The sequence below is a fragment of the Eptatretus burgeri genome, chromosome 3, assembly GCF_056783735.1.
Source record: "Eptatretus burgeri isolate ZD-2024b chromosome 3, Ebu_testis_v1, whole genome shotgun sequence".
NCBI lineage: Eukaryota > Metazoa > Chordata > Myxini > Myxiniformes > Myxinidae > Eptatretus > Eptatretus burgeri.
The window spans coordinates 59,857,569-59,877,625 of NC_140963.1; the positions used below are offsets into that span (position 1 = coordinate 59,857,569).

The 20,057-nt window shown below is 34.6% G+C and overlaps 1 protein-coding gene across 3 annotated transcripts in view; it reads right to left on the bottom strand.

Moving 5' to 3' along the window:
• LOC147030005 (uncharacterized) overlaps nt 1–20,057 on the bottom strand; it is a 251,655-nt gene that overhangs the window by 38,467 nt on the left and 193,131 nt on the right. For all 3 annotated transcript variants that reach the window (XM_085873623.1, XM_085873625.1, XM_085873622.1), the window contains one exon: nt 2,904–2,942. In XM_085873623.1, the coding sequence (XP_085729749.1) occupies nt 2,904–2,942 (39 nt within the window). The remainder of the gene's footprint in view (nt 1–2,903; nt 2,943–20,057) is intronic.

Genomic DNA, 20,057 nt, shown 5'->3' on the forward strand with positions numbered 1-20,057 from the left:
CTTCAACAATGGTCGCACGTCAGTGGAAAGTGAAGCACATTCTGGTAGGCCCTCAACATCCCGAAATGAGATCGTCATTGACCAAGTGAGGACCCTGCTAATGCAGGATCGTCGAATCACGATCAGAGAACTTGCAGACGAGGCGGGCGTCAGCATTGGATCCGTTCATTCCATTATGATTGAGGATTTGGGCTTAAGGAGAATCTCAGCGAAGTTCGTGCCAAAGCTGCTAACGATCGAGCAGAAGCAACTCCGTTTGGAGATCGCACAGGACATGCTGGAGACTGTGAACAGTGATCCCAACTTCTTCAACACAGTCATCACTGGCGATGAGACCTGGGTTTATGGGTACGACCCAGAAACCAAGTTCCAGTCATCACAATGGAAGCATCCAACATCCCAGAGGCCAAAAAAAGCAACGAAGTTTCGCAGCAATGTCAAAGTCATGCTGACCGTCTTCGTTGACTCCAGTGACGTGGTTCATCATGAGTACGCACCACACGGCACAACCATCACCAAAGAGTACTACCAAGAGGTACTGCGTCACCTTCGTGACGCTGTGCGACGCAAACGGCCGGACCTGTGGGCAGCGGTCAATTGGCAGCTCCATCACGATAATGCACCCGCCCATTCTTCACATTTGATACAGAGTTTCCTGGCCAAACACAACACACCTGTGCTTCGTCAGGCTTCCTACTCTCCCGACATGGCTCCGTGTGACTTCTGGCTTTTCCCCAAGCTGAAAATTGACCTGAAAGGGACCAGATTTCAGTCCAGAGAAGACATCATGCGGAATGCGACAGACCCGCTGTGTGCCATTCCAAAAGAGGCATTCCAGCGCTGCTTCCGACAGTGGCAGAACCGTTGGGAGAAATGTGTGGCAGCCCAAGGGGACGACTTTGAAGGAGATTAGTGTAAGTTTGTTGTATCTAGATACGAGCATTTTTTATTAACAAAGGTCGGATACTTTTTGAACACACCTCGTGTATACATATATATACATATATATATATATATATATATATATATATATATATATATATATATATATATATATATACGTATATATATATATATATATATATATATATGTATATATATTTATATTCAGAGTTTATATATATATATATAGTTTGAGTTAATATATATATATATATATATATATATATATATATATATATATATATATAAAAAAAAAATATATATATATATATATATATATATATATATATATATATATATATATATATATATATACACCAGGCGTAGTAGCGTGCGCCTGTAATCCGGCTACTCGGAGGCTTGGGTTGGAGGATCGCTTGAGGAAGGGAGCTCTGTGCTGGGCCACGCTATGAGAGGGTGTAGGGCAGCCCAGAATCATGGCGAAACCCAATCCATATCCCTGCATCGTAAGAGGTGACCAGGGTTGCGTCAGGAAGGGCATCCGGCATAAAACCTGTGCCAAATCAGTATGCGGATCATAACGGATGATCCGCTGTGGCGACCCCTAACGGGAGCAGCCGAAAGAAGAACAACAACATATATATATATATATATATATATATATATATATATATATATATATATATATATATATATATATATATATATATATATATATATATATATATATATATATATATATATATATATATATATATATATATATACATATATATATATATATACACTCGCAAACCTACCCTTCACTTCGCTGACAGACAATTGATCATCCTGTTTGCCAAAAATTGCAATATTGGTCACTTTGCTCAAAACAGCCTCTTCGGCCACAGTCACCTTTGCTACTTCCATCAAAAAGTTGCATCTGTACCCAGAGTTCGGAGTTTGTCACTTCCACCTCCTCTCCCACCCCCCTCACCCCAGCCGCACATCCCTTGCTGCTTGAAATGTTTCTCTCACACGATGTCCCTGGCTCCCTCTGGTTATTATTTTTCCCACTTTAACAGACCCCTCCAATTTGGGCGAGGAGAAGGAGACGGAAAGGAAGACAAGTGTATCCGTGCATCGAGTGCTTTAATCCCTCCTTTGACCCCGACCATATGTGGTCAGCATTCGTTAAATATTTGTTGGTGTGCCATCCTGATGAGGGTAAATAAGCCCCAAATCTGGAGAGCCGGCTCCGGTTGATGTTTAACTAATGTTGACCATGTAATCTTTGTCTGTTTGACAGAGTCGTTGGACCAAGACCTCCAGATTGGACGTGATGCTTTGGTGTCGGACTTTATGTCCATTAGAGATCGGGGAGTGCTCATCACGCTCCACACATTTCGATTTACCTGCCAATTGCACCACATGCCTTATGGTTGATTGGTTTGCATTAGCAGGAAAAATTGTCTGGATGGTAGACGGACGGTTGTTATTTGCGGATTATGTGCTTTTACTGTATGCGATGTAATCCGCAGCCGATGCTCACCATTACAGCCAGGAGGGACCATTGACATATATATTCACACATTTACTAAACAACCTGGTGAGGTCTGTGCTTGCCCCACTGCTCTCATCCCCACTTCTTCACAACCCATACACCCCTCCTCCCTTGTGAATTTAAGTTGATGAAGTGTTGAATCAAATAAATATGGTGTAGATGCAGCACAGACTTGATGGATCAAAGGGTCTCATCCTGTATACAATTTCATTGTGCCTCCTTGTGTATCTCGGTGTTTTCTACTTGCCTCTTTTGTGTATAGATTTCTACCAGGACACTTTAATTCAGTATTCATTGGAATAGTTGTGCCCATGCATGGCCTTTGTTCTCGAAATGTTTGTGTAACTTTGACAGGCATTTCCACAATTTGTTGCAAAACCCTTGAAAATATAGTGTGTGCCAGGTCATTAACCACACATTGCAAAAACACATTTACGATAGCTTCAGAGACAAATACCTTTTGCCAACAGCCTGAGACTGGTAATCCATCTTCACCCTGAGAAATAGAACAAAATGAGTGTAAACGGCATTGCAAATTAATTCAGATCAAAATAATGTCAAATTGGTGCAATAATTCATTATTCTGCACGTGCCGATGTTTTCATGCTTGGTTCATTAGGTTACGGACAAAATCTAAAAATGTTGACATTAGTAGAGGTTTGCTTACTGAGTAAACTGTCCATTTGTAATGAAATGTTTGCAAAATTAAGGAAATATTCTCACTCAAGCCAAAAGATTTATGTTTTGAATTAATGCTTATATATTGTGCAAATAAAGTGTCTGAACTGTACAAAAACAACATGTTGACACTATGAGGTTACTTTGAACAACTTTATTTTTCATTGTACTAACCTCATTAATTTTACTAATGTGTGTTTCGACAAAATCCACCAAGAAGTTTCACATGCATGCACACTCTACTTCTAAAGCAATGCAAAAATAAAGTGAATAAAACAGGAATTGTACATCTTTGCTGCTTTCAGGGTGAGCACCTCATTTTTGGTGTTTTCCACCCATATTGTAATTATCCTCTGCCATGAAAGAGTTCCTGCTGCTTTGGAGGAAACTTGTTTGGACTTGTGGCTGCAGTGTACCTGACAGCACATTTTAATCGAAGGTGCATCACAGCTGAATAAACTCAAACTTCCTTTTGCACAAATGTAGGGGATAGTGAGGTCAATAGACACCTTTCGTCAGTTTTCCATTCTTTCAGTCTTCCTCCGCTTTTTGTTATTCATCACCCACTGCCCCTTGAATCCCAAACTTTGTTTATTCTATTTTTCTTGTCTTTGTTAGTCTCCTACCATGTAAATGGCTATTAAAAATTTAATCTGGATAGATAATCCATTTGGTTTGAGGCACCTTCCACTTGATTAATTCCTTCAAACAATCAATTGATCCTCAAGGCACTCCTGACTTCTATTAAAGCTGGCTAATTTGCTTACTTTTGGTGACACCTCTTTTCATTGTCGGCATTTACTATAATACATATTTATCCACTCTTTTCAGTTTACTTTATGCATTTCCTTAACTTTACATTTAGTATGCAGTACATAAATTTAAATACAAGTTCATGTTTTACCATTTGGCAATCCTTGACAATTGCAGGCAAGAGCATTGTGCTCACATGCAAAAAACAAGCAGTCACAAAAATAACCATCATACAAGATAAACTTCACATGATCAACCATCAGCAAGTTGCAAACTGAAAGCACGGCAGGAAACGATACAGATGATAAGCAAGTGGCAAGCAAAGGATGCTTGTTTATTGAAGATGACTGACAGACTTCGTGACGGGGAATGAAGAGTATATGTTACGTGTGAGTGAAAATGTTTGATGGTTAGCACATGTGTCAGGTTATGGGGGGAAGAGCTAGAGATTCAGTGCATCAGCACAAGTATTGATTGATATGTATTTTATTTAAAATAAAATATCATTAGGGTTCTATTAAAGGTTTTTGCACATTTAAGATGGTAAAAATTGCCAAAACACAAAGTTGCATAGCCAAACTATAGTTATTTATTTGTATGCAGCCTGTGGCTGCTTGGCTGCATCATTTTTTCTGGGGGCCCAGCTGTGCTGCTGATACAATGCCCCATTACTAGTAAGCTGGTACTCAGTTTGTCAACCTCAGAATGTTGACAGACTGAGTCAACCCACCTGGGTGTTGATTCAATTACCTGACAGGGGCTCCAACTCAAGACCCTAAGATCTAAAGCTGGCCACCTTAACCATTAAGCCAACACCAGGCTTATAAGTGATACAGTAATGCTTCTCATTTAAAAAACTGTCCATGGCATCATAAAATAAAGTGGGGAAAGATGACACAAACATCTTCCCCATATAACCCCCACGATCCTGAATGTATATTCAGTGGTGTATTTAGAATATCACTTCCCGTATTACCTTCACGGTCCTGTTTGTATATTCAATGTTCAGGTTGCATATTTAGTGTTCAGAAAGGTTTCATTTCATATATTCAGTATTCAGAAAATACATTATAGTACAGAGGGCTCTCGCTGACGGTATAATCGGACAATTTCAAATAAGGAAAATGTTCTGTAAACTGAACAAAAGTATTGAGTAAGAATGTTCAAGGGGAATTTTTCCTCACTTTTCTTTCCTGCGGTATCTTGCACTACCTTACTCGAATTACCCTCGCCAGAGGAGAGGGCATTACATTTGGATCCATTTGTTTGTCTCTGTCTGTCTGTTTGTCCACACATAATGTGAGTATTCACAATACTCACCACTATCCCACACCCCCCCATCCTTTCTACCATCCTCCCCCCTCGAAAACCCCTCATCCACTGGGGAGGAACATCAACACCTCACGGACATGATGGTGGGACACGGCATGGAAAAAAATGGCTTTCAGGAAAAGTATGAAGCGGGACGATCCCATAACATACAAGACATCTGAGCAGCCTGCGACAGTGGGACAAAGCATTTGTCACCCATTTTGTCCGCGGTGTCCAAGTCTGCCTGGGCAGTGCCTGTGCTGTTGGGCAATGATGGGTATTTCTGCTCGAGTAATATATAAACCAAATTATCAATTAATGCAAAATCTCTCCATTATAAACCATCAATTGAACGAAAAATCAAACTCTACCGAGTCGAAGTGATCATGTGGACCAGCATTTTCATCTTCGTGAACACTTCTGTCTTCTTTCGCAGAATCGATCGCACAAGACTCAAAACGATTCGGCTCCACGATCCCCCCAAAATCCATCACTATTTTTTCTCCAATAGTTTCTTCAAAATCCCAATGATCACTTTCTACATTCTGAGAACCATCGGTGTTGCTAATAACAGTGGTATCAGTATCTGAGTCCGAGCTCAACACGCACTGTTTCTCTGTTCGCCGTTCAGATCAATATGGCTTCAGGGTGTGACGTCATTGGTGAAATAAAAAATCGACACTCTCGGGCTTTTATCGACACTTTGTGATTGGCAAACAAACTTTCAACTTTTTTTCGTTTAAAATTAGACCATGATTCATGATTCTCAATGGTTTTCAGAAATTTCTTTTTTTCGCGTTTGGGTTCCCCTTTAGGATCCCAAAGACCCTGTCTGTCTGTTTGTCCACACATAACATGAGTTTGTGTATTAATTACGTGAATGGGGATTCTCAGCGATTCATTTTTTTCCCTAAAAAATACACCTTTTTATCCCAACCTGTTGAATTATCTGCTGTTGAAATATCTAAAACATGTAAGTGAATGGAGATTTTAATTGCCTCCCCTTTTAACCGAGGAGCACTTTTTTTCAAATAACCAATGCATAATATTGTTTAGCTCACTCATTGAACCTATCAAGATTTGTTCATTCTCAAATTCCTTCAATAGTTTAATTTTCTTTGCACAATAATCCCCATCTAAAATATTTAAAAATAAAACATTTGAATCTTTATATTTTTCAAGATACCCCTTTTGTGTCATTATGAAATGATATACTTCTCTCATTGATGTCATCTGACCTCCCCCTGAGTTGCATATCATTTTGAGATTGTAGTAAATTATTTTTCCATTGTTCAATTGATAACCATCAAAGTTTTCAGTCCATTGAAGGATATTAATTTTTTTCTTTACATCCTCTAACTTACTAGTTTTTAAATTGATTCGCTTATTTGTTTTATTTACCTTTATTTTAGTTATTTTTTCAATAAGACTTATTTGATATTTTTCACATTCATTATGTTTTCCATTTATATACCAAGATTGAGATTTTCTCCACTCTTTAGTTTGATTAATACTTGGCTCGACCATTTATATATTGTGAAAAAGGCGGCGATCACCCTTAAAAACCCCAACCCATATTCCATTTAGTTAAAACTTGTATCCATATGGAACACAATCTATTCTATATACTCTATGATTAAATATTCACTCTATCATACAATATCCATATGGAACACAACCTATTCCATTATGTAAAATAAATCTGTTATCATCAAAGGCTCCGAATGCCTTTATAATTACTTCTTCACTATATATCTTATGTTTATAACTTCTTATTGTATTCATTTTCCTATATTCTTCTTTCTTATTCATCAAACAATTATAATAATTTCTAAAAGTTATTGATTTCTTTATTAAATATTTCTTTATTCCCTTTAACCTTTTATCAATCTGATCACCATACTTATAAGCATATGCCTTTGCTCTCAATCCAATAAACTCACTCATTACTTTTCCACCCAACTCATCCTTAAACTTACCAATAACCTCTTCATTCTTTTTTGAAAATAACTCACTCTTCTTACTAAAATTACTTGTATCATGTACTCTAATATTTTTCTTCATATCTTTATAAACATCATCAGTTTTTATATCTAGAATAAAACTATCAGTGTCCATATACAACAATGAAACATTTTCACCATACTCTTTCTTCAAGTCATTATACAAATAATCATACATCAATATCTTTGATAAATCAAGAATTGCTGTTCCAATATAAATTGGTTTACCCATTACAATACTTTCCTTTTCCATATGAATAGCAGAAAAGTTCTCTGAAAAAACCTCTTCTCTCTCAAAACTTAGTTTATTTATCAATCTCGAAGCTTCTTTCCAAGATGTTGCAAATCTAATGTTTTGCCTGTTTCTAATATTCTCCATTGTCTTTCCAAAGACAGCATTATTCATCAATTTATAGAATTCCCCTTCAAATTTTACTTTTTCGCTTATTTGTTTTCATATCTGTATTGAATTTAATATACTTTTTCATCCAAGGACTTTGTTTAAATTTTAAAACTCTATGAATTTTAGCTACTCTCAACCCAGCAGATAAATATTGTCTCAAGTTCCTTTGATGCAAAACATATCCCTCTTTATCATAGAATGTTGTTAATAACTTTTCTGTTGATTTACCTTTAATATTGAAACTTTTATGATAATCACTTAACCATTCTTTCTTTGAGGTTTCTTTCTCACATGCAAAAGGAAGGTCTTTATGCTTATTATGAATATCACTCAGGTTCCTCAAATCAACTTCAAAATAATAACCTTCTTCTTCCTCATTCAATTCCTCTTGACAAGAAATAACAATATTCATCAAAACCTTTTCATAATCCTTTTCTTCCACCCACTCTAATTTATCATTAGGCAGAGATTGAGACATTGCCCATCCATACAAATTATTAGCATCAAAATACATCAAATAATTACTTTTTTTTCACTATCATAATTTGGAAGATATTTATTATTTGATTTAGCATATCTTTTTGAACATACTTGTGATATTCCACCTCTCTTAGACTTCTCAATCATCAAAAGCATATCTACATCACTGATTAAATCTATATCTTGTTTTGTCATTTTCAACATTGCACTCCAAGCTAAACCAGAAGCTGTGAAATAGTGGGCAGGATCTAATCCATAACAATTCTTATTATGACAGAGTGATCCAAAAGCTTCAAACACATCAGCTGTTCAAACATAAAACATCTGTTTTTAGATACAAATCATGATATTCTCCAACGTTCTTTATCTTAAATATTTTCCAAATTCCTTGTGTGTGTTTATATTCCTTATCACTGCTCTCTTCTTCATAAAGGTTATCATAGAAACTTTCTTTTGAAGGAAGTTGTGTTTCTTTAAATCTCATAAATGAATCCATATAATCATAAGGATAAATTCCCTTACTTGTAAGAATTTTCTCTTTACTTTGAATTTCATTCCTTGTTTGAATTTCCTCTCTCATTAGAATTCCCTCTTTAATCAGAATTTCCTCTTTAGTTAGAATTTCATTCATTGTTCAAATTTTCTTTATAATTAGAATTTCATCTTCAGTTAGAATTTCTTCATTAATTTCCTCATTAATTAGAATTTCCTCTTTACTTTAAATTCTCTCTTTAATCTGAATATCCTCTTTCGTTAGAATTTCCTCTTTTGGAAAGAATGAATTAAGATTTGGAAAAGAGCCCGTGGAGCTTAGATTTGATGCTACGTAGGCTAGTGGTGTTCCCATAAAGTTGTAAGAATCTAGAAACCTAATACGAGTTAAAGGTTTTGTGAATATCTTCTTCTGCTTTCGGCTGCTCCCGTTTGGGGTCGCCACAGCGGATCATCCGTATGATCCACATAGTGATTTGGCACATGTTTTACGCCGGATGCCCTTCCTGACGCAACCCTGGTCGCCTCTTACGACACAGGGATATGGTACACCTATTTTAACTGGGGTATACACCGGCCCAGTATACTGGTACTCATTTCGCTGACCTCGGAAGGATGACAGGCTGAGTCAACCCCCTGGTGTATTAATTCAGTGGCCCAACGGGGCTTGAACTCAGGACCTTTTGGATCCCAAGCCGCTGCCCTAACCACTGCGCCAACACACCAGGCTGGTTTTGTGAATATCATTTTTGTAAATGAAATATACTTTTGACTTGTGTTTCTTATGGCAGAAATATTTCCTGGTGTTTTTGAAAGTTCATTTATAAATAGATGTGTATCATAGTTGGAGCTGTTGTGAAGAAAGACTGGAATAAAAGAAGGAAATTTATAATTAAGATTACAACAGGAATGAGCGGGAACCTCTATATTTACCAGTAAGATGACAATGATCCCGAACTTTAAACTCCTTAATTTCCTCATCACAAATATGACATTTATTGTTCTTTCTAAATTCTAATTTTTCTTCTTCAGTTAATTTCATCGGTTCATTTGTTTGTTTCATTAATTTAATTAGTCTTATACAATCCTTTTCTAATCGTTTTACAAACTCTTGTGAAGCTTTTTTTCCACTATAATGTTCAAGTTTATTATACTTTCCTCCAACAGATGATTTGATATAATAACAGAAACCACAAGGAATATGTTTTTGACATTTATTTGTATATGATTCTTTTGGATTAGGAGAAGCAGTATTTATCTTTTTAAGGATACATTCATTTCTCTTTGCTTTGAATTTTTTATTTTTATTTCTTTCTTTTGGTAATTCATTAACAACTGCCTATTCCTATGACAACCTATGAGAAGGTATTCTCATATTTCATAAATTGTTTTACTCTTTCTGAATTACAATTTGGAGGATGTAAGTGAGCAAGAACAGACCAGAGAAAACATTTATTATTATTGTTCTTAATATTAACAACTGCCTTCTTTAGTTTTATTTCTTTTGGTAATTCAATATAAGAAGAAGCTTTTAAGAGGGTTTGATTTTAGAATGTGTATGTCTAAAAAGACGTTTTTTTTTTTCAATATAAAAAAACCTTTTTAAGGATCAGCGTATATCACAAATAGGTGCATGATCGATTTATTATAATCTTCAAAAGAAATCTTTTCACCAGGTTTAGACATTGTAATTACAGCTGATTTATGATTACTACAATATTTTGAATGTTGTTCTAATCGTTCTTTTGTATGAAATGAATTAAGACCACTTACAAGGATATATTTTGTTTGCTGTTTTGAATACCTGAGAAGAAATTAATCTTGATAAATTATTGATGTATGTATAATGTGAATTCTTTCCAACACTAAAATATAAAAGATCAATGTGTGTTTCTTCATTTTTATAGTTGTTTGAAATTTTTAATATTTGAACTTTGTTTGTATCCGTTAATCCATATACATTAATAGAAAGATTATTCTTTTTCTCAAATTTAGGAATATCTGTTGGTGGCATTGGGAATTTAAAATCTTTTATGTCCAAGGTATTCTCATATTTCATATATTGTTTTACTCTTTCTGAATTACAATTTGGAGGATGTAAGTGAGCAAGAACAGACCAGAGAAAACATTTATTATTATTGTTCTTAATATTAACAACTGCCTTCTTTAGTTTTATTTTTTTGGTAATTCAATATAAGAAGAAGCTTTTAAGAGGGTTTGATTTTAGAATGTGCATATCTAAAAAGACGTTTTTTTTTTCAATATTAAATCCACTTCCTACCACTGTAGTATCAACATCCTCCTCTTGTATTGATAGTTCTTCATAAACCCCACTATTCAGAAAATCTTGAAATGATGTTATAAAATGAAGATCTGTTCTCCTATAAGGAGTTTGTTCTTCATCTTGTCTTTTCATATTCATTTTCACTCCTATATAAAACTTTAAAGTTTTCATTTCTTTTAATGGCTTTTTAATAACTTTTTCAACATCAGGTTTCACTATTTCAATTGATTCAGCTATTAATGATGGACCGCGTCTCCAAATTGAAAAATCCTTATGTTAATATGATTCTTAAAAGCTCCATCAGTGTTTTCAAAATAATAGTCTCCCTTTACATTAAACTCATCCTTTTTGTGTTTTTGTGATTGAAGGTGATTCTTATAACGACTCTTCAAAACATCCTTTGAGCAGATATCACAATGTTTTGTTTTTTTGGTCAAGTGGAGATATTTGTTTGAAAAGATTGAATGTGTGTTTGTTGGTTTGAAGGTGTTTTTTATAATATTTATATTCGTGATTACAAACATCGCAGTACATTGTATTCACCATATTTATACAATAAAACTTTGCTTAAACTAAAATTTTCTTGATGAAAATTTCATTTAATTTATAGGTGAATCTGTGCTTAAAACCATTTTATCCTCCAACTTTTTTCACTTAATAAATACAATGTTTCAAGACACAAAAGACAAGTTTCAATCAATCCCTTCATTTGTTAAAGACACTGAGAAATATGTGAAGGATGTAAAATTGAACAAAGATAAATATAACAATGATTGGATAAAAACAATTATGGTAAATAATATGAGTTCTTCAATTTCCTTCAGTGGAAGGGCTTTTAGTATACCTGGAAGAACATCAATTAAAGTATCTCAAACAAAAGTTTCTCCTCTCCTTCTGGTAATATATTCAAAACTAGAAAAAGCAATGAAACAAGAAAAAGTATCAAAAAATAAAAAAACCTTATGGAAGAAGCTTGAGAAAGAAAAGATAAGACCATCTGTAATATGCAAGGAGAAATTTGTATTTTTTTCAACAACCCTAAAGATGTAAATCCTGATGAAATAAAGGATGTTAATATATCAGGTGACATGACATTTCGTTCCATAGTAGTTAAGGATTATTTTAAAATTACCTTTAATATTAAAAATGTAGTAGTTGAATGTGTGAATGAAAAAAAGTATAAAGATATAGATGGTAATGTTTTTTCTATGAATTAAATATGAGTCATTATTCAACTGAAGATTTTGAAGATTATGAGAGTGATTATGATACCGAGAGTTTGTGTTCAAACAATAGTTATGATACCGAGACTTTGTGTTCAAACGATAGGTATGAAAGTAGTTTTATAGATGAGTCTGAAAGTATCGAAGATGATACCAAAGATGAATTTCAGTTTAAGAAAAGTTTTACTTTATAAATATGCTAGATTTTGAGCCTCTTGAATTCCCTGATTCTCCATATGACAAATTTGAGAATTGTCCTGCATGTGATAGAGTGGGATTAAACACAGAGTCAAAAGCCTCTAAACAATGTATATTCTGTGATTATCTTCTAATTAATGACAATAAAAAATATAAAAAGGAAAATAATTCTTTTAGATTTACACCAAAAATGAATTACTTTACAATATTAATCAGAGAAATGAATGTAAAGTATGAGGGTGATAACACACCTTTCCTTACAATGGAAGAAACTGAACGTATTAGAGAAATGTTCAAAGGATTGTTGTTATATATTATTCACGATTGTCATTTTCAGGGAAATATCAACACAAGATATTGTATAAATAAAATAATGGATTATCTTGAAATTAAACCCGAACTTAGGATAAAATATAGAGTTTCTAAAAAAGCCAATAATAAATTAAATGACCTGTTTTCCAAATATATAAATGAGTGATTTTTTGCCCATTTGGGAAAATAAGATAAAATTTAACAATCATAAAAATCTTCCAAATTCATTAAGATGTCTCATAGTTGGTTCAAGCGGATGTGGAAAAATCTGCTTACTTTTGAAGATGCTCCTGACTCCCAACTTTTTAGATTATGATAATTTAATAATTTTCACAAAGTCGAATTTTCAACCAGAGTATCAACTACTCTCACAAGGTTTTAATGCTGGTCTTCAAAAAGAAGATATAATCGGTTTATTTAAACTTCAAAAAAACTAAAATGATTATAACATTGAAGATATAATACAACTATTTTGTGATACACAGAGATGTAAAAAAAATCAAAACCGATAACTTGTATTCTTCGTGATAATACAGATGAGAAAGGCGTCTCCCCAAGATTTGGATAAATCAAAAAAGAACGTCGTTATCTTTGATGATTGTGTTAATGAGAGAAACCAAACGGTAATGAACAGCAACTACACAAGAGGGAGACATTCTTCTTGTAATTGTATTTATCTTAGTCAATTGTACTTTCAACTTCCTCGTCGTTCCATCAGAAACAATGCTAATACTATTATTTTATTCACATTAAATTCAAGAGATATCAACAATTTTTGGAGAGATAATTGTTCTAAATTATGCAGTAAAAAGGAATTTGGGGATTACATGAAGCACACGACTGAAAAATATAAATATATTGTTGTGAAACAAGATGAGATATTAAATGATATTTTCCAATAAATAAATGGATGTGAAAGAAAGAGCAAGAAGATGTAAGGAACATCAAGAGTTGGTTTCAAAAGTTGTAAAACAACAGGAAGACATAAAGAGGAAACGCAGACAGAAACTAACGGGTGAAGAAGCATTTGAAAGAAAACAAGAGGAATTTTTTAAACCACTTTTAAAAACTTCCCAAGAAAAAATTATAGAAGTTTCCACAGTTCCCACAATAGAGTATACTCCTAAAAAACTTTAAATGTTAAAAGATTTCAGTCAAATGACGGAGGAAGAATGAGAGCATATAGGAGAATTAGAATATTATGATGAAGGATTATTTCAACAACTGGAAGAGATTAATCAACCCCCTGATTATATTGTGAAAGCTCTTCAAAACAATGAATATTCAGCGGATTCAAAAACCAAAGCAGGACTTATTCCAACAAAGCAACCAGCAATATTTCATCTTGTTCAAGAAAAGGTATCGATATTTAATGATGAATTAAAGTTCTTGAGTTCTGCTCAACCTCCTGTTAAACTAACTCCGAGATTAATGTTTCTTCTCACAAAAGATGGAAGACAAGCTTCAACTGTGAGGGATGAATCAAAGTATTTTGATAAACCATTGGATAAGAAAAATGATGGTGATAGAGTATTTATTGATCTACTGGACTCTGTTAATTATAGGGTTAGTCTTTCTGGTAAAAAAAGAAGAATGAGAAGGAGAAACACATTATTCAGGCTTTAGTTTTCTTCCAAATGACCCATCACAATTAGTTAATAGACTTATTGTTGTTAGGTAGTAAGAAGGCTGGAAATAACAATTGTTTTAATGAAGCATCAGCCATTTTAGACCAGTTGATGAACATGAAAATAATTAATAAATATCAATATAAGACATTTTATCTCATATTAAATAAGATGAGAAGCACAATCCTTAGTTTTAATTTCACAACAAGCGACCACACATCTTAATTCCCATACCCACTACAACTTCACCCAACAAAAGAATATGAGGCATCGTTATTGTCCATGGAAACTTATAATACCTTATTTAATATAAGTGAGAAAAATGACAAGTTTAGTTATAATCCGGGAAGTGGATACAAAACGATAACAGTCTCACCCGGAGCATATGAGATTTCTCAAATATCTTCCGAAATTGTTCGTCTTATGAAAGAACAGGGTGATGAACCAAAAACATAATGTTATAGATATTCAAAAACATACTTCAAAATCAGCTATTAAACTTAAAAATAACTACAAGGTTGATTTCACAATTGATAATTCATTTAGAGAGTTATTGGGTTTCTCCTCAAAAAAGATTGAAACTAATGGGACGTTTTACAGTCCCATTTTTCTTTATGCATATATACATGATTGATAAATCATGTATATACGACATGATAATGTCATTCAAATATCCTCAGGAATAAATTCGGTATTAATTCACTGTGATTTGATTGATGGTGCTTATAATGATGGAATAAAAACAAATACAATATTTTCATTCAGCGCATACTCAACCCCAAATGGTTATAAATTCAAGATGGAACCCAAAAATTTGGTTTATCTCCCTGTGTCAGGAAAAACCATACACAGAGTAAATTTTAGGATAACTGACCAAGATAATCGTATGATTTCTTTTAATGGAGAAGTTATATCCATCAGAATTCACCTACGTGAAGTTTTCCAACAAATAAATACGATGGTTATTGTGAGGAAACACGAGTTGGGAAAATATAAAATAATTACAGGGGATGGGATGTTCCTTTCCCCATACTACAAGGGTGAAGGTATGTATCTTGGTAGAGGATACTATAAACCTAAGAGACAAAGGGGTGTCGGACATCAATTTAGAGGAGATGGGATAATTGATACTCTAATGGGTATCGGTGCAACTATTCTTAAACATAAAGACCTAATTGGTTCAACTGCTTCTGCTGTGGGAAATGTAGCAGGTGCTATAAAGAGTATAAAAGATGCCCCAAAGGAATCTCATAAATTACAACCAATAAAATAAATTAAGAAAGGCAAAACTCAGTTGTCTCCCCAAGAATGACAGAAAATAATTCAAACTAGCCGGAACCCCGTCACAGATGGATTCCGTTCATTCAACCACCCTCACCAGCTCACCCACACTCGAGGGACATGGACTGGACAGGGCGTGCTTGCCCCCGCCTAGTCATCCCCCGCCCCTGCCCCATTCCCCCCCTGCCTCCCACCCGCCTTCAATTTGCTTACCCCCACCCAAAAATTTAATTACCCCGGCCACGCCCCCGCGGCTTCACTCCCCGCCCCCCGTCTCTTGATTCCCCGCCCCACTTGCCCCCGCCCCCTGTCCACTCCCTCACACTCAACCCCGCCTAATTTACCCCAGCCCCCGCCCACTCATCCCCTGCCCCATTTCCCCCCATCTCCCGCTTTCAATTTGCTTACCCCCGCCCAAAAATTTGCTTACCTTGCCCCCCGCCTCTTCACTCCCTGCCCCCGTCTCTTCATCCCCCGCCCCCACCTCTTCACTCCTCGCCCCCGTCTCAACGAAAAGTGTTTATTCTGCTTCAGAGTTGAAAGTTGACTATTGCCACTCTGTACGATGCACTCTTACAGGTACGAAGTTTCTTTCAGTCCAGGTCACAGGACCGAGAAAAACATGACGCGACCGCTAGGAGGAGCACAAAATTGGTCCTTCAGTATTAATATATAGATCGAAGATACAATGTTTCTTGTTGCATTTTTTGTGTTAAATTCACATTCTGAGGTAGTCAGCATGTGCAGAAGAGGGTTTTACATTGCAGACGCTATTTTCGAGGAGTGGAATTACACCTCTCAGCGGTAATGGTCTGTCGACGACAGACGTAATGACGTCAGCGAATGACCGATGATGTCATGACGTCCTGACGCCTCTCAGCAGTGACGTCACACGTCGCCATGTAAACGAATATAAGCGAAAAGTGTTTATTCTGCTTCAGAGTTGAAAGTTGACTATTGCTACTATGTGCGATGCACTCTTACAGGTACGAAGTTTCTTTCAGTCCAGGTCACAGTACCGAGAAAAATGTGATGCGACCGCTAGGAGGAGCACAAAATTGGTCCTTCAGTATTAATATATAGATACTTGGGTCAGGGTTTCAAAAGTTTTAACATCTTTTTTTCTTAATAAATACAAGTATGGAAGCAATTGATAGTATCTATGATTTGGATGATACCATTGTCATCTCAAACTCCACTAAAAAATAAGATTACTTCAAGGTAAATGCAATAACTGGAACAGACTGGAATGCAAATGTTACAAAAAGTTTTGAAATAAATAATCAACAAACTTATTTGAATCTATCTGAAAGTTTTTGTTGTGTAAATTTAAATTCACTAAGTCTGGGAGTAACACAAACGCTACACTTGTAAATGATTTCTTCTGGAAAATGTTTGATAGTGTTCGTTTGTACATTGGAACACAAGAAGTTGAAGCGGTTGATTATGTCTCTGCTGTATCTGAAATGATGAAATTTACACTATATAAATTCAGTGATAGAATGGGAAAGGGGGCTGTCGAAGGTTTTATTCCTGATATGTCAACGGGAACAAACACAGACCCTGGATATACTCAAAGAAAAGGAATGTATAATGATGATACAAAAGCACTTAATAGTTTTAGTGTGGCAGTTCCTCTTAAAGGTATATTTGGATTTTGTGATCATGATAAAGTTCTGTATGGTCTTAAAATTAGATTTCAACGATAAAGGAACGATAATGAAAATAGATTACTTTTTGGTGTTGCTCATGCTTTTGGTGCCCAGAATAAATTTGTAATTGATGAAATGAGTTGGTATATTAGTGAATATACCCCTAATCTTAAAACAGAAGAGATGTTGAACAGAAGACTTAACTCAAAGAAACCACTCAGTGTATCATACCTCAAAACAAGATGTCAACATGTTAAACTAAACCAAGCCACTTACACGTGGAATTTGGGTGTTCTGGAAGGAAAGCCACGATATCTGTGGATCATTTTTTTTTAAAAACCAGATGGTGATATTGCTACAGATAAGAATAATGCATTGAGTGATAATGCTAAGGTGAAACAACTTTGTGTTTCTCCAGATGGAACATTTTATCCACAAGATAGATTGGAAATTAATTGGGAAAAAAATGATTAGGCTGAAGCATACAAGTCTTACCAAAAGGTGTGAAAGTAATGGAAATAAAGAACCTATTTTGGATATGACAGCATTTAAAAGTTTGTATACAATCTATGCGTTTGATCTGAGCGCTCAAAAGGAAACTATAAAGTCTAATCGAGTGGATACTTCCCTATACATTGAAAGATGAGAGAGTGAAGAAGTTGATACATATTGTTTGCTTTTGGAAGAAACAGAATTACAGATTAATACAGATAATGGTGTTATGATTAGTCTCACGTAATTTTTTGTTAAATAAATGAGTGGCAAAGTACCAACTGGGGTATATGTTAATCAGATCAATCTTCATAAACTATCATCTTGTGTTCAAAATCAAAAGCCTTGTATGATTAACGTTAATACAATTCAGAGAAAAGGAGCAGTAAGAATTGATGTTTTGCTCACAAGAGAACAGGTGAAAATCTTGAACGATACTGGCTCACTTAAAATTAAAATGACAAAACCAATGTTGAAAAAATATTCAATAAGAGAGATGAGTGGAGGATTTCTCCCATTTCTAATTCCTTTATTTGCTGGTTTAAGTGCAGTTGGAGCATTGACGGGTGGTATTTCAACAGCGGTGAAAACTGCCAACGAAAGGAAGGCTCAACTCCGGGCTCAAAAATAATTGGAAAGACATAACAAAGAGTTGGAGAAACAAATTAGTGGAAGTGGTGTAATTATAGATTTTGCTGAAAAAATGATAAAGTGAGATTGTTAGTTGGAGATATGCTCTCTTCTATCGCACAAGCAGGTGTAAAATTAACTAAAAAGGGTAATGGATTATATCTTTCTAATAAATAAATGAGCATTGATGAGTGGTTTAAAGAATTTCGAAAGAATACAACATCAAATTTACAACTTGTCGAATATTGTAAGAAATTCAAAATTCATAATGTGGTTATTTGTACGAGAGATGAATTAACAATTAAACATATTATACAACATACAAAGAATATTATTACGAACTTAGAAGATAATAATGGGAACGGTTCTCATTGGGTTTGTATTTTTAATAGTCAAGACAAATATTTTGATAGTTTCGGTCTTCCACCACCTGATGAAGTCATAAAATTCTTACAGAACGGTGTTTATCAAACATTTCAAGTCCAAGAATTAAATTCCAAGTGTTGTGGTCAATTATGTCTATATGTGTTATTTCAACTCAACAAAAATTTTTTTTTATGACATTATTTTTAATCTAATATAAATCACTTATGTTGGTAAAGATGGTTCTATCTTTGGTGTATCTCAAGAACTGGATATAGATTTATCAAATTATTACACAAAGGCACAGGCTGAACGACAGAAATATAGTATAACAAGAAAATTAATATGAAAAATGCTTATAAATTAAAAAAATTATCCAAGCCTGACTGACGCGAATGACATGGTGAGATTAAGTGATTTATCACAATATATATCCTTAAATAAAACGGTCGTGTATTCCAAAGATACAGAAGTGTTGATTTTATCTCCAGGTCATACAGAATTGACAGTTCCAATTAAAATAATTTTTTTATAAAGAAGGGCGTATCGTTTGTATGAGAATAGAACAATGGGGGTATGATATGAATGATTTAGGGTATAATTGGTCATTTAAAATTGACCTAGAAGACCTGGAACAATTAAATCAGTCTCGTAAGGAAGAATATTATCCACTTGGTTTCGAGAATGAGTTTTGTGGAAGCACGATTAGTAAACAACAAATAAAATAATTTAATAAGGGTAAATATATTAATGGTTTTGCCCAAGTTTATATCATGAAAACAGAAAAAACAGGATTATATATATCATAAGTAAGGAAATACAAAATGATTTAACTATGGGAAGATGGGGAGGTGTTTCGTGTCATAATATTATTCTGTCATATATTTCTAATACAAAAATGACAGCAAGGAGGTTTCAAGAAAATTATAATTTCTGTGTCCAAGCATACCTTCAAGAAAAGGGTATTTGGTAATTTAATAAATATGTTCTACAACATAAGAATGAGGTATTTTCAATAAAAGATTGGCTTTATACTGATGTTGATAAACCAACAACTTTGGATTTAATTAAAATGTTAAATAATGAAAAAATTATAAAGTTAAGAAAACGTAAGGCTCTGAGAAATTCAAAATAAATTTTATAGGTTTCCTGTTGTAAAAAAAAATATTTTGGATACAGGAATAACAAGAAATCCCGATGAATATATGTATGATATTCTATGGGGTGTGAGTGATTCAAGGCTAGTAAGGGACGAGGAAGGATTTGAAGAAGAGAGAGAAGAGGAGGAAAAGGAGAAGAGAGAGAAGGAGGAGAGGGAGAAGAGAGAGAAGGGAGAGAGGGAGAAGAGAGAGAGGGAGAAGAGAGAGAAGAGAGAGAGAAGGAGGGGAGAGAGGAGAGAAGAGAGAGAGAGAGAGAAGGAGGAGAGAT